Source organism: Siphateles boraxobius, unplaced genomic scaffold (assembly GCF_051911475.1).
Source record: "Siphateles boraxobius isolate OS27281-9 unplaced genomic scaffold, OSU_SipBor_1 16, whole genome shotgun sequence".
NCBI classification, from domain to species: domain Eukaryota; kingdom Metazoa; phylum Chordata; class Actinopteri; order Cypriniformes; family Leuciscidae; genus Siphateles; species Siphateles boraxobius.
The window spans coordinates 15,843,081-15,855,844 of NW_027508766.1; the positions used below are offsets into that span (position 1 = coordinate 15,843,081).

The 12,764-nt window shown below is 39.0% G+C and overlaps 1 protein-coding gene across 1 annotated transcript; it reads left to right on the forward strand.

Moving 5' to 3' along the window:
* Positions 1-542: 542 nt before the first annotated feature.
* Positions 543-2,110, forward strand: mboat4 (membrane bound O-acyltransferase domain containing 4). Its single transcript, XM_077231756.1, has 3 exons — positions 543-699; positions 815-1,039; positions 1,121-2,110. Exons 1-3 carry the CDS (start codon positions 578-580, stop codon positions 2,052-2,054), a joined length of 1,281 nt encoding a protein of 426 aa, XP_077087871.1. The 5' UTR covers positions 543-577; the 3' UTR covers positions 2,055-2,110.
* The last annotated feature ends 10,654 nt before the right edge of the window (positions 2,111-12,764 follow it).

The window sequence follows — 12,764 nt, forward strand, 5'->3', positions numbered from 1 at the left end:
ATTCTCTGGAGTCTGACTGTCAATAATTATCTATCTATCTATCTATCTATCTATCTATCTATCTATCTATCTATCTATCTATCTATCTATCTATCTATCTATCTATCTATCTATCTATCTATCTACCCATCTATCTATCTATCCATCTATCTATCTATCTATCTCTATCTATCTATCTATCTATCTATCTATCTATCTATCTATCTATCTATCTATCTACCCATCTATCTATCTATCCATCTATCTATCTATCTATCTCTATCTATCTATCTATCTATCTTTCTGATAGTAGGCTATAGCTATCTATCTATCATGTGTTGTGTGTGTAAAAAGCGTTTCCTTGTTCTGTTTGAGATAATTGTTTACTCATAACTTGGTTGGCACGCTGTCAGCTTCCATTTAGGAATTAAGTACACACCTGTGACAGACTGAATGTCTGTCTATCTATGTACATCTGAAATGCAGAAAGACATTTTACTCTGAAAATCAAAAAAAGGCAAGTCAGCCTGTACCTATTAATCACATTTCTTTTACTCAAGCACACCACTCGAGCAGTTACCACAAATCTGGCCTGGTGATGGATCTCTTTTGGATATTTTGTGGTGGAGACCCACAGCTGTTTTACCAGTTTGTGAACATACCATTTGCATTTCTGTTTTGTTGTTTAGCCAGACAAGGTCATCTCTCAATAATCAACAGGTAAAGTATGATAGCATGATCCATGCTCATGATTTTTGATAAATGCATTGTCTTTTCTCAAAATGTTTAAGTCACTTGGGAAATGAAATAGCTGAAATTCATCTCTTACTGCAAGGTACATCTATCTGACATTGGGAGGATTCATCCTGGCCATTGTAACAATGGGTCCATACAGCTTTTTGCTGTTCTTCAGTGCCGTCCTTCTCCTGCTGCTGATCCACTGTCTACATCCAATACATATTCATCAGTGGACGCTGGGACTGCAGATGTGCTGGCAAACCTGCTGGCATTTGTACATCCAGTACCAGTTATACTGGCTTCAAGAAACACCAGACTCTAGGTAGGCCTATTTCTTCAAAAGTACACTATATGAAAACACACAATTTTATCCAATTTTGAGCTTTTGTTTTATTCTTAACAGGCTTTTATTGGCCATATCCGCTCTCATGTTGATGACCCAGAGGGTTTCTTCTCTATCACTTGATCTACAGGAAGGAAAACTCTCTAGTACCTTTCCAAACAGGAGTCAGGATCAACCCGTCCTTATTCCATTTCTTAGCTACTCACTTGCTTTCCCTGCTCTTCTTGGAGGACCACTTTACAGTTTCAAAACGTTTGTGGAGTCTGTTAAGAAAATTAGTGTAACTCCACCCCTTGCTTCATATTTAGGAAATCTTACTTCAAAGATATTGCAAGTTGTACTTTTGGTGTGGATTAAATATCCTCTCAAGGAACTCTTAAAATCAGTCATATTCAGAGTAAACAGCACAAGTGTTTGTCAAGATATATTATGGATCTGGATCCTGTCGCTGCTACTTAAGATGAACTATTATGCGCACTGGAAGATCAGTGAGTGTGTTAACAGTGCTGCAGGAATAGGTCTCCATGGTTATGGTCACAGTGGAAAAACATCATGGGATGGGCTTTCTGATGGAAGTCCATGGGTGACTGAAGCGTCGAGTCGTCCTTCAGTTTTTGCACGCCAGTGGAACAGAACCACGGCGGAGTGGCTTCGAAGAATGGTCTTCAAAAGGTCCAACAGATTTCCACTGTTCATGACCTTTGGGTTCTCAGCGTGGTGGCATGGCCTTCATCCAGGGCAGATTCTGGGCTTTCTCATCTGGGCCTGCACTGTGCTGGGGGACTACAAGCTACATCACTTCTTGCATCCAAAGCTTACTTCCCTGTGGAGGAAATGGCTGTACGTGTGTCTAAACTGGGCCTTTACTCAACTGACCATTTCGTGTGTTGTTATCTGTGTGGAACTTCAGAGTTTAGCATCAGTGAAACTGCTCTTGTCCTCATATATATCTGTGTTTCCACTGCTGAGTATTCTGATGATTTTCATCCTGTGAGAAATTCATAGTTTTAGTGTATTTTATATAAATGTAATCAAATATCTCATCAAATATGGTAAACACAGAAGATTAACCAAGATTGCTTGACCAGCCAAACAAACCTCATTGGTACTTGCACAAATCAGGGGTGTTATCTTACCGTCAAACATACCTTGAACTCTCGGTTGATTAAACCCAACCTTGCTTACTCGAGGTATGATGGTTCCAAAAACGCGTCGGGGAGTAGGTTCATCCAACCCAGAGTATGTTAACGGTTAACACACCAGACACTCTCAACAGAGCGACGAATCACCATGGAAACGGACAGACGCTAAGAAAAAATGCGCCATATTATACTTCTTTCCTCTTCTTTTGTTAAATGCTGATTTACATACTTAGTGCATATCACCACCTATTTGGTGGTATTTAATAATTTTTCAATAATTTCAATAATATTTCCATAATTTTTCAATCTTTTCGTTTAATGATCTTTAATCACTGTGAATAAGAATAAGCCTTGTTTGTTTGATGCTAATAGGCTATATAATAAAAATAAAGACTGTGCGTCCAAAGATAACATGGCTGTATTGTTTGTTTTTTGTTTAAAAAAACATTTCGGGTCATTTTGAAAATAGTGTTCATCAGAGGGGTCCAAGACCCCAGGACTAGTGTCGCACTTAAACCACGAATACACACACAAAAAATTGAATGGATTCGAGGAGTTTTGTGGTTGAAATTTAAAACAAATCCTTCCCTCGCGGGTCAATTTGACCCCCATAGGAATGAATTTTTAAAAAACGAACACATAAACCAGCGTGATAAAAACTACCTAAAATTACAGAAAACATCTTTTAATTTTTTTTATTTAAAGTGTAATTTGATTGTTTCCATCACGTCCATTAGACTTCATTGGGAGGCAAGCTTTATGACCTATACTGGGACCAGCCACTGGGGGCGATCGAGACTTCACTTTTCAGCACTAGTGCGGCACGCTTGATCTGAAACTTATCCGTCCTGTATTCGAAAACAGAATTAGTACGTCCCAAATCGTAGTATGTTGAAATGAATTTTACAAAAATAACCGGATGGTCTACTATTTCCGGCCAGAATCCGAAGTGCAGATCGATGCAAACTCTAACAGCTAATATTGCCCACAACCCATCACGCGTTGGATAAGGATTCGGTTAGAACTAAAAACTGTTAGAAAAAAGTCTGTTAAAAAATTACAGACATGGAGGACGGGCGAGTCCGGCGGTTATGTAGAGAGGTTTCGATAAAGGGGTTTGAGACAGTGATTAATTTTCAGTATCTAACCCAGTGGTTCTCAAACTTTTTCGGTCATTCCCCACTTTGGACAAGGGTGAATTTTCAAGCCCCACCTGCCCCCATCGCCCCAACGCAATGCTAATGAAATACGCAAGCTTAAAATGTTCAAATTTATTGAAGTAACAAGTAGTGTCAGTATAGTAACAAGTTTTCTAAATAGCTACAAACTAACTATCTACAACAAATAACAGCAAGTTAAAAAATAAAGAAAATAAAAGTACAGCTGTGTCATAACTTGCATGAAATTCAAAGATAGAGAAAATAAAAGTGCAGTTGAGTCAAAATTTGTATCAAGTTCAAAAATAGAAAATAAATAAAAGTGCCACTCGTCATAGTATCAGCACCCCCTGGATGGGGGCTGTGGACTAACATAATATTGTATAGCCTAATTAAAAACGTGATTTTTTTTTTAATAGACATCATTTACTGTGTTTGATATGGGATTAAAATGATAGGCAGTGTATAAAATATGAACTTATGATTAATTATTTTAATATTTCTTTGTTCCGATCAGGGCATGTGAGCGGAGAACGCACTGAATATTCCTCCGCTCGCTCATTCCGCTCAGGGTCGCGCGCTCAACACAGAATGGCCTGCTGGTTCGAAAATATGTGGAATAAGGGCTGCCTCCGACTAATTTTTTTTTCCTAGTCGACTAGTAGTTGTTAATTTAAGCCATTAGTGGAAAAATCACCCCTTTATATTGATTGAATTACTTAAATAGGCTATACAGGATAATGAGCGTTATATAGCCGCGCACGAGCGCACGCATAAAGCTTGCCACAAAGAACAGGCAAAAGTAATGATTATGAATGTGTGAAAAAATAGCAAAGAGACATTTAATTGTTTATTAATAAACTGGTGTTTTCTGTGTCGCTGCAAAGATGAAGTTGACGATACGGACTCGCCATGAACGAATAAAGATATAAAGGCATAAAAAGGAAAATTTCCTCCCGTTTGGCACGCGCCACCTGTCACGTCTCTATTCCCCACCAGTAGGGCGCGCCCCACACTTTGAGAACGCTATTACGTATGTAACTGTGGTTCTGTGAATAGACCCCTATTGGCCGCTGTGGCGCAAGAAATGCGGCTGCCATCTTAAACCGGTCATACTCCTATTTGCGTTGCATAGCAGATGCCAGAGCACTGTGCAGCATATTCCTGCTCAAATCGGCCAATCACTCGGGGATTACTTTTTACAAGTAAGATTTAACATTACCGTGGTTGTATTTTGAGAACAAAATATTCAATGTGTCATGTATCGTAGCTATGTGTATGACCTTTGCAGCAAAAAAAAAACCCGCGTGAAAATCAGTTCGGTAGTCAGGGAGATATGATTAATTACATGCGCTGGCAGCTCATTGCACCTGCCAAACAGATTACACTGAGCGGAGCGGGTGACCGGTTAAAGATGGCGGCCCTACGGCTCGTCCACGCCAATAGGCAGTAGCGGTCGATAGGGCGTCTATATGATGTCTATGTTTTCAGTTAGTAAACATGGTGACGTTTTTTGTGGGCGGGGCTTAGGTGGAGGCAGAACGATCCCTCTGGCCGCTTCACTAACGTTAGTTTGCAAGTTTTGTTAGCTTGTTTTTAAACAATGACTGGAGAAAATTCGATTTTATCTTAATGTGCAAGGTCACTCACTGTCCAGGACCGCGATTGTTATTTGCAAAAGTTAATTTTAACAAACGGAACCAGATTGGCTGACCCGTACACGCTCAGTCAATGGATGGAGGATCTGACAGGATTAACGTTAACGCTAGGCTACCTCCAGTTGAGTGGCCTGACTTCTACACCTATCTGATAGAGAAACAGAGCGTAAAGATAAACTGAGGGCATATACATCTTTAGATGCCTATAACTATGAGATGAATGGTCATGTACAAGACTTGTGTGGTACGATCCGCAGTTCTGCCTAGCCAGCGCCAAGAAGACGACAATGTAAAGAGTGACATTACGGTGCATTTTTAATGATGTGAATATTTTCTAGAAATAAAAATTCCAGATACAGCATATTCATTTTTCATTGATTCTAGAACCCAACAACACAACAAGATGACATTTAATAATAATAATAATACTAATTTAAGCTCCTTATTATGTAGCCGAATCTGTGCTGGTTTGTATTTGCCGCCTCCAGTTTCGACCTTTGTTTTGCCTCCAGCTAGCGCCGTGACGTAACTGTGACGTCGGCGCAAAAGGTTGGTTTCACGTGACGCCACGCTGCTGCATCGCGAGAGCGTGAAAATTCAGAGGGAGGGCAGGAAGTGAAATAGCTGAGGATCTGCTATCAATGTTTTGTGTAGTTTATGGCTGCTCCAATTGTTCTAATCGAGAAAAGGGAAAGATTACCAAAGATTGTCATTCATAAAGGTGAGAAATGTAAAAAGCTCAAAGAACAACGCCGTAAAAAGTGGATTTTTAACGTAACATTACGTCTGCGGTTTGGGAGGAGCAGAGTCTGTTAATGCCGTATCTGCAGCGACAGTATGTTAACTAGCCAACGTGTTTTTTTGTGTCTGTGTTTATATAGCATTAGGTTGTCATTCAGGGGATCAGTGGGAATGGGACATTAAATGATCAAGGTAAATTAGACTCAATACGTACTCTCCGCATCGGTTTCCTCCATAGACGTATTCTCCATGGGTACTTCCTGCCCTCCATCTGAAATTGCTCCGCCTTCCCGCGTCATCATAATTGTCATCATAATCACGTGACTGAAGCCCAGCTATTCCGGATGACCGCCAGAGGCAGTGCAAAGCACTAGTGGATAATCAATGCGCCAGCTAGATAGATCGAGAAGAATATAACAACAAAGTCACGTCATGACGCAGACCGAGACGCGAGGATATAACCCACAGAGACTCGGTGCCCAGCCTCAGAATGCTTTCTCGCGCATTCTGAGTGACGAGGGACTCTGGCGGTCATCCGGAATTCACAGAACCACAGTTACATACGTAACTAGCGTTCTGTTTCATTCCTACTGACCGCCAGAGGCAGTGCAAAGCACTAGTGGATGACGCATATCAACACGGTCATGAGGAATGCGACCCACATGCAAACATCAGGGTTGCTCCAGAAGGACTGCAGAGCTCACATCATGGGAAGCAGCCACGTTAACCTTGTAGAACCACGCGAAGGTACATGGAGAAGACCAGGAAGCAGCTTCGCAGACATTGGCCAAGGAAACTCCCTGTAAAGTGGCCCAAGACGAAGACACGGCCCTAGTGGAGTGACAAGTAACACCCCCTGGTAAGGGCTGATGAGAATTATTATACGCCAACTTTATCGTCTCAACAATGCAGCGTGATAATCTCTGTTTGGACAAAGCTGCACCCGTGCGTACCTCACCATAACAGACAAATAACTGATCCGTCTGTCTAAAAGAAGCGGTAGACTTAACATAGCACTTTAAAGCTCGTACAGGACACAGAAGAGTAGAGCTCCCCCATCTGTATCTGAGTGATTGAAAAGCGGCTGAAAAGCAGCCAGATGAATAGACTGATTCACAAATTGTGATAACAAAACTTTTGGGAGAAAGGCTGGATTAGGCCAAAGAATGACCCCAGACTCCTCTGGTAACCAGCGTAAACACAATTCACTCACTGACAAGGCATGAAGTTCACCAACGCGTTTAGTGGAAGCAACGGCCAACACAAAAAGACACTTTTAAGGACAGCCACTTAATATCTGAAACAGCTAACGGCTCAAATGGTGTACAACGGGACTCTAGAACAAGCGGTAAGTCCCACACAGGAAAGGGAGTAGAACGAACAGGCTTTAAACGCCTCGCTCCCTTCAGAAAACTGCAAACAAGGTTATGAGACCCAAGGGAAGCACCAGCAACCGGGTCATGATAAGCAGATTTGGCAGCAACATAAACTTTTAAAGTGGAGGGCGCCCTGTTGTCATCAAATAGGTGCTGCAAGAAACTCAAAACTGTCGGCACAGTAAAGTGAACTGGGTCAATTCCTTGATCCCCACACCAAGAAGAAAATATCCTCCAACGAGCAGCATAAAGTTGTCATGTCGAAGGAGCCCTAGCGTTGCCGATAGTGTTCACTACTGCTGGTTCACAATCCATTAACTTTGATCTGGACCCAAGGGCCAAACCCAGAGCTGAAGACGAGTTGGATCTGGGTGCCAAACACGGCCGTGCATCTGAGTAAGAAGGTCCCGTCTGGTGGGAAGCTGCCATGGTTCGCCTTGTAACCGACTCAGAAGGAGAGGAAACCATAATGCATCCTTTCCCAATGGGCTGGACGTCTCGGTTCTCGCGAACCACCAGCGGCAATGAGTGGTCATTTCCGATGCAAACAGGTCGACCTCTGCCTTGCCAAACCGTCGCCAAATCAACTGTACTACATCCGGGTGAAATCTCCATTTCCCTGGGAGCAGCAGATCCATGGACAGAGCATCCGCCACTTGATTGTCCAATCCCGAAAAATGAACTGCCCTTAATAAGGCAGCCGGCCCTGAGACCATGTAAGGATCTTGCGAGATAGCATTAAAGACGCAAGAGACCTGGTGCCGCCCTGATGATTCAAATGAAAGACCGTCAACGTGTTGTCGGACTCGACAAGCACATGACGACCCATCAGGTTTGGTAAGAAGTGTTGTAGAGCTAAGTACACTGCCTTCAACTCCAGGACGTTGATATGTTCTAAGGCCTCCCTGGATGACCAGTGACCACCAATTCCCCTCTGGTTCCACGTTGCCCCCCATCCTGTTAGTGAAGCATCGTCCGTGATCACTTCCCGACGGGAGGGCACCACCCCTAGAGGCACACCGGCTTTCAGAAATGTTACCTTTTTCCAGGGTTTCAATGCACGGACACAGGCAGGCGAAACGACAATCATGCAATGGCGATGTCTCGCTGAATCTAGCCCTAAGCTGTTGCTCCACCTCTGAAGAGGCCTGAGGTGAAGCAAGCCCAAGGGGATCACGGATGTGGCGGCGGCTAACATCCCCATTAGTTGCAGAAGGACGCCATAAGGAATTTTTTCCTCTTTACGGAAACGAGTCAGTAACTTACAAATATTGTCTGTCCATGCGTGAGACAATGTGGCAGACATTGTGATTGAATTGAGCATTATTCCTATGAAGGTTATGGTCTGTTCTGGGACCAGATGACTCTTTGTGTCGTTCACAGTAAGGCCCAACCTCTGGATATACTCCAGCACAATCCTGATTTTGTGTAACGCATGTCGTCTTGTTGGGGCACAGAGCAGCCAATCGTCTAAGTAGGGCAGAATCCTCATGCCCTTGGACCAAAGAGGAGACAGGGCCGAACTCATGCATCTTGTGAAAACACGAGGAGCCAGAGATAGACCGAATGGTAGAACTCTGAACTGATAGGCTTGATTCTGAAAGCTGAACCTTAGGAACTTCCTGTGGTGAGGAGCAATGGGAACATGGAAGTAAGCGTCCTTCAAGTCCACACTCACGAACCAGTCTCCTTTCGTCACAGATCGAAGAAAGTCGACTGTGTGTAACATTCGGAAAGGAAGAGACTTCAAGAACACGTTTAGGCGTCTCAGGTCCAGAACTGGACGAAAACCGCCATCTTTCTTTGGAACAAGGAAGTACATGGAGTAAAACCCGCCCATTTTCTTGCTTGATACCCCCCCCCTGGTTCTAGAGCCAGAACCAATGTCATACAGACGTAAGGGAGAGTAAATGATGGCCGAATTTTCAATCGCGGAGTGCGTCAAGGTTGCCCAATTTCCCCTTTTTTATTTTTATTAGTAGTTCAGTTATTATCAATCGGTATTGTCAATAATGATGAAATCCAAGGTCTTAACATTTTTGATAAGGTACTTAAGATATCCCAATTGGCAGATGACTTTACTTTGTTTTTAAAGAACGTGTCCTTTATTCCTCTTGCTATTTCCTTCATCAATAATTTATCAAGGGCTTCTGGTGTAATGTTAAATTTATCTAAATGTGAAATCCTCCCTTTACACAATTTAAATGATAAACATATGATGAACATTCCAGTAAAATCCTCTGTCAAATACTTAAGGATTTTTGTTACAAAAAAATTTCATGAAAGGCAAAACCTAAATTTTTCTTCTAGATTAAAGAAGACAAAAGTAGTGTTAAATTGCTGGTAACAACGTGATCTTTCCATTTTTTTAAAAAAATGTTTTTACTTTATTTATTTACCAGGGACAACGTACAAAATACATTAATCTTACGAAAAGATGTTTTGTACCAGAGTTAGCCGAAGCTAATTTTCATCTGCAGTCCCCGGTCGTGTCTTTTTATCCAAAGCGGAAGGCTTATCTCGATTTGTTTATCCCGCTCTATCACTGAATGTAAAAGATTCTAACTGCAAAAATATTAATAATTTATTCTTCTCTTTTGTTTGGAAAAATAAATCCCAAGGACTTAAAAAAAGGGTTCTCACTAATAAAAAGGCTGAAGGAGGCCTGGAGATGCTTTATTTTGAGGATGTAAATAAGACCTTTAAGGTTAACTGGCTTAAGAGATGTTTGATCACCCCTAATTCTCTTTGGAACCATATTACTCATAGTCTCTTTAATCAAATTGGTGGCTTGAAATTTCTGTTAACATGTGATTATAAAATTTCTAAAATCCCCCTCAAATTACCCAAATTTCATCAGCAAGCTCTTCTCGCTTGGAAAATTTGTTACTGTCGCAATTTCTCTCCTCACACCTCTTTAATTTGGAATAATGGAAATATAACTGTTTCCAATAAATCCTTGTTTTTAACAAATTGGTTAAACAGAGACATTAATCATCTTATAAAAATGTTTGACAATTCTGGGAACCTTTTAACTTACGAACAATTCATGTCAACTTACAATAATTTTCCTGTACAGTTTAGGGAATTTAACTCAGTTATTAAAGCTATTCCTGTAACACTTCGTCAACTTGTCAAATGTCATATTTGTTACAATTCTTTATCTGTGACAAACCCAAATTTAATTTTAGAAGGTGTTGGGTTACTTGAGAAAAAATGCAATAACATACATATTTGTAATATCTTCCAAAAACAAAACAAAATATCTCCTAGAAGGAAATTTTTCTGGAACTCTAAGATTGAAAATATTGAATGGAGAAGAGCTTGGTTAACTCCCTTCAAATACTGTATTAATAAAAAAATAAAAGAAATACACTACAAAATTCTACATACCATTTATCCTTCTAAATCTTTAATATCAAGATTTTCTGATATTGATGATATGTGCTGCTTTTGTAATAATGAGAAAGAGATACTGACTCGCTTATTTTTTGACTGTAAAGTCGTGAACCAGTTTTGGACTGATTTGGCAGATTTTATATTTAATTTGATGAATATTAGTTATTGCTTTACTTTAAAGGATGTTACCTTGTATTATGAAAATTAAAGCAATAAGGATCTGGAATTTATTGTTAACCTTTTTATTTTATTAGCAAAATTTCACATACATAAACAAAAATTTCTTAATTCATCTACCATGTTAAATTTGTTTTGTTCTGACTTTGATTTTTACATTTCTTCAATAAGACTGTTAAAAAACAAAAAATCTGTGAAATATTTAAAATGCTATGATACACTCTTCAATACCCCTGGTGTTTTGTAATATCCTTATTTGTTAAAATGGAACGTGAACTATGCCTTTTATTTTTTATTTTATTTTTTTGTCTTGATTGTTCATATTTTGTTATTGTTTGTATGTTACCTTTTCTGCAAAAAAAATTAATAAAATAAAAATAAAACAAAGATGGCCGAATTTTAATTCTTTTTTTAAAAACTAATAGAAAAAAACTTTACACATTAATTAGTCAGAAGCGTGTACAAAACAGTGAATATAATATATATATATATATATATATATATATATTGTATATCACAAAATCAACACTACAACATCTTCTCCTACTGTGGTCGTACTGCCACCTGGTGATAGGACACCGAGACGATCTGTCCATATCCACTGCATAGCTATGTGGAGAATACAAACTGATGGGATGTGATCACTTTTCTCACAAACGATTTTGGACATTATTCTTAGTGAATATAACCATGTTTTTTTTTTTTTTTTTTGTAAAATTATTCAAAAACAAACCCTTGTTTTAATCTGTGTGTCTTTCATAGACTTTACATTTATAGTTAACATGCGTGGCAGTGTTGTAGGCTAGGTACAATTTGTTGGTGCTTACTAGATTATATATTTTAAAGATAAATTAAAAATATTAAAAATGCTTTGCATGAAAGCAAATGCCAAATAAGATATTCAAATGCCCCTGAATATATATATATATATATATATATATATATATATATAAGCTATAAAAAAATAAGTGGTTGTCAACAGTATAATTCTTGCATGTAATAAAACTTGAAGGCTGAACGAATGACACACAGATCTTGTAGCTCTAATTCTGCTGTACAGAAATAAATCTGATCGGATTAACTTAAATTATTATTATTTCCGATTGTCACTTGCAATAAAGGAAAAAAGCAAGTAGTGACATTACCACAGAATTAAAACTCTGCTCATAAAATGACAAATAACATTACTTGCTAAATAAACCAAAAAAAAAAAAAAACGTTACCAGTGTTTTTCTCTATTTATCTTTGAAAACAGAATGTGTATTTGGGGAAGTACCAAAAGACTAAAATATGCATATGACATCAAATTAAATTGCATAGCATGATTCTACAGGTTTTGGCATATTAACATCAAAGACATACTATTTGATGATATAAGAATCAGTCATGATCAGTGTCGGGGAAAATTACTTTAAAAAGTAATGCATTACAATATTGCATTATTCCCTAGAAAAGTAACTAATTAGGCAAAGTAATCCATTACATTACTTTTTCTCACCTGGGCTGGGCTTTCTTGAATGTTTTTTAACTACAATGAAAAAAAAAAGGTTCTATTTTTGGCAAAATAATGTAAAGTTCCTTCCACACCAAAAGTGTAACGAATAAGCCTCAGGATGAAGGAAATGCAAATTTGCAGTAGATGTAGAGGTCATTAAATGGGGGGAAAAAGTAACTTGCAATACTTATTTGAAAAAGTAACTCCCGATATTTTGCTGTAAACTTAAAATGTGTTACTTTACTCTTTACGTTAAAAAAGTAATCTGATTACATAATGTGTATTATGTACTCAAGTTACTTGTAATGCTAGTATCACTGGTTATGATATAAACAGTCAAAAGTGTGTTTATATAAACCTGAACATGATTCTGCTGACTCAGAGGAACATTAGTTCAGTGTACAATTTTTTTGGGATGGCAGCTCTTATTTTAAGGTTAAAGGTGGCAAAATCTTTGTAAAACTCATTTGCTCATTTGAGCAGATTTCAACATTACTAAGGCATCTTTGTTATTCCAAAGTCCTGTGTATGTGTGTGAGTGAGCATGTACAGTACACAC

Bases quoted from the DNA above. Each gene is read 5' to 3' on its own strand.
- mboat4 (XM_077231756.1), top strand. From the start codon at position 578: ATGGATCTCTTTTGGATATTTTGTGGTGGAGACCCACAGCTGTTTTAC. The intron at 700-814 runs GTAAAGTATGAT...TCTTACTGCAAG, and splicing joins CATCTCTCAATAATCAACAG to GTACATCTATCTGACATTGG. The intron at 1,040-1,120 runs GTAGGCCTATTT...TATTCTTAACAG, and splicing joins CAAGAAACACCAGACTCTAG to GCTTTTATTGGCCATATCCG.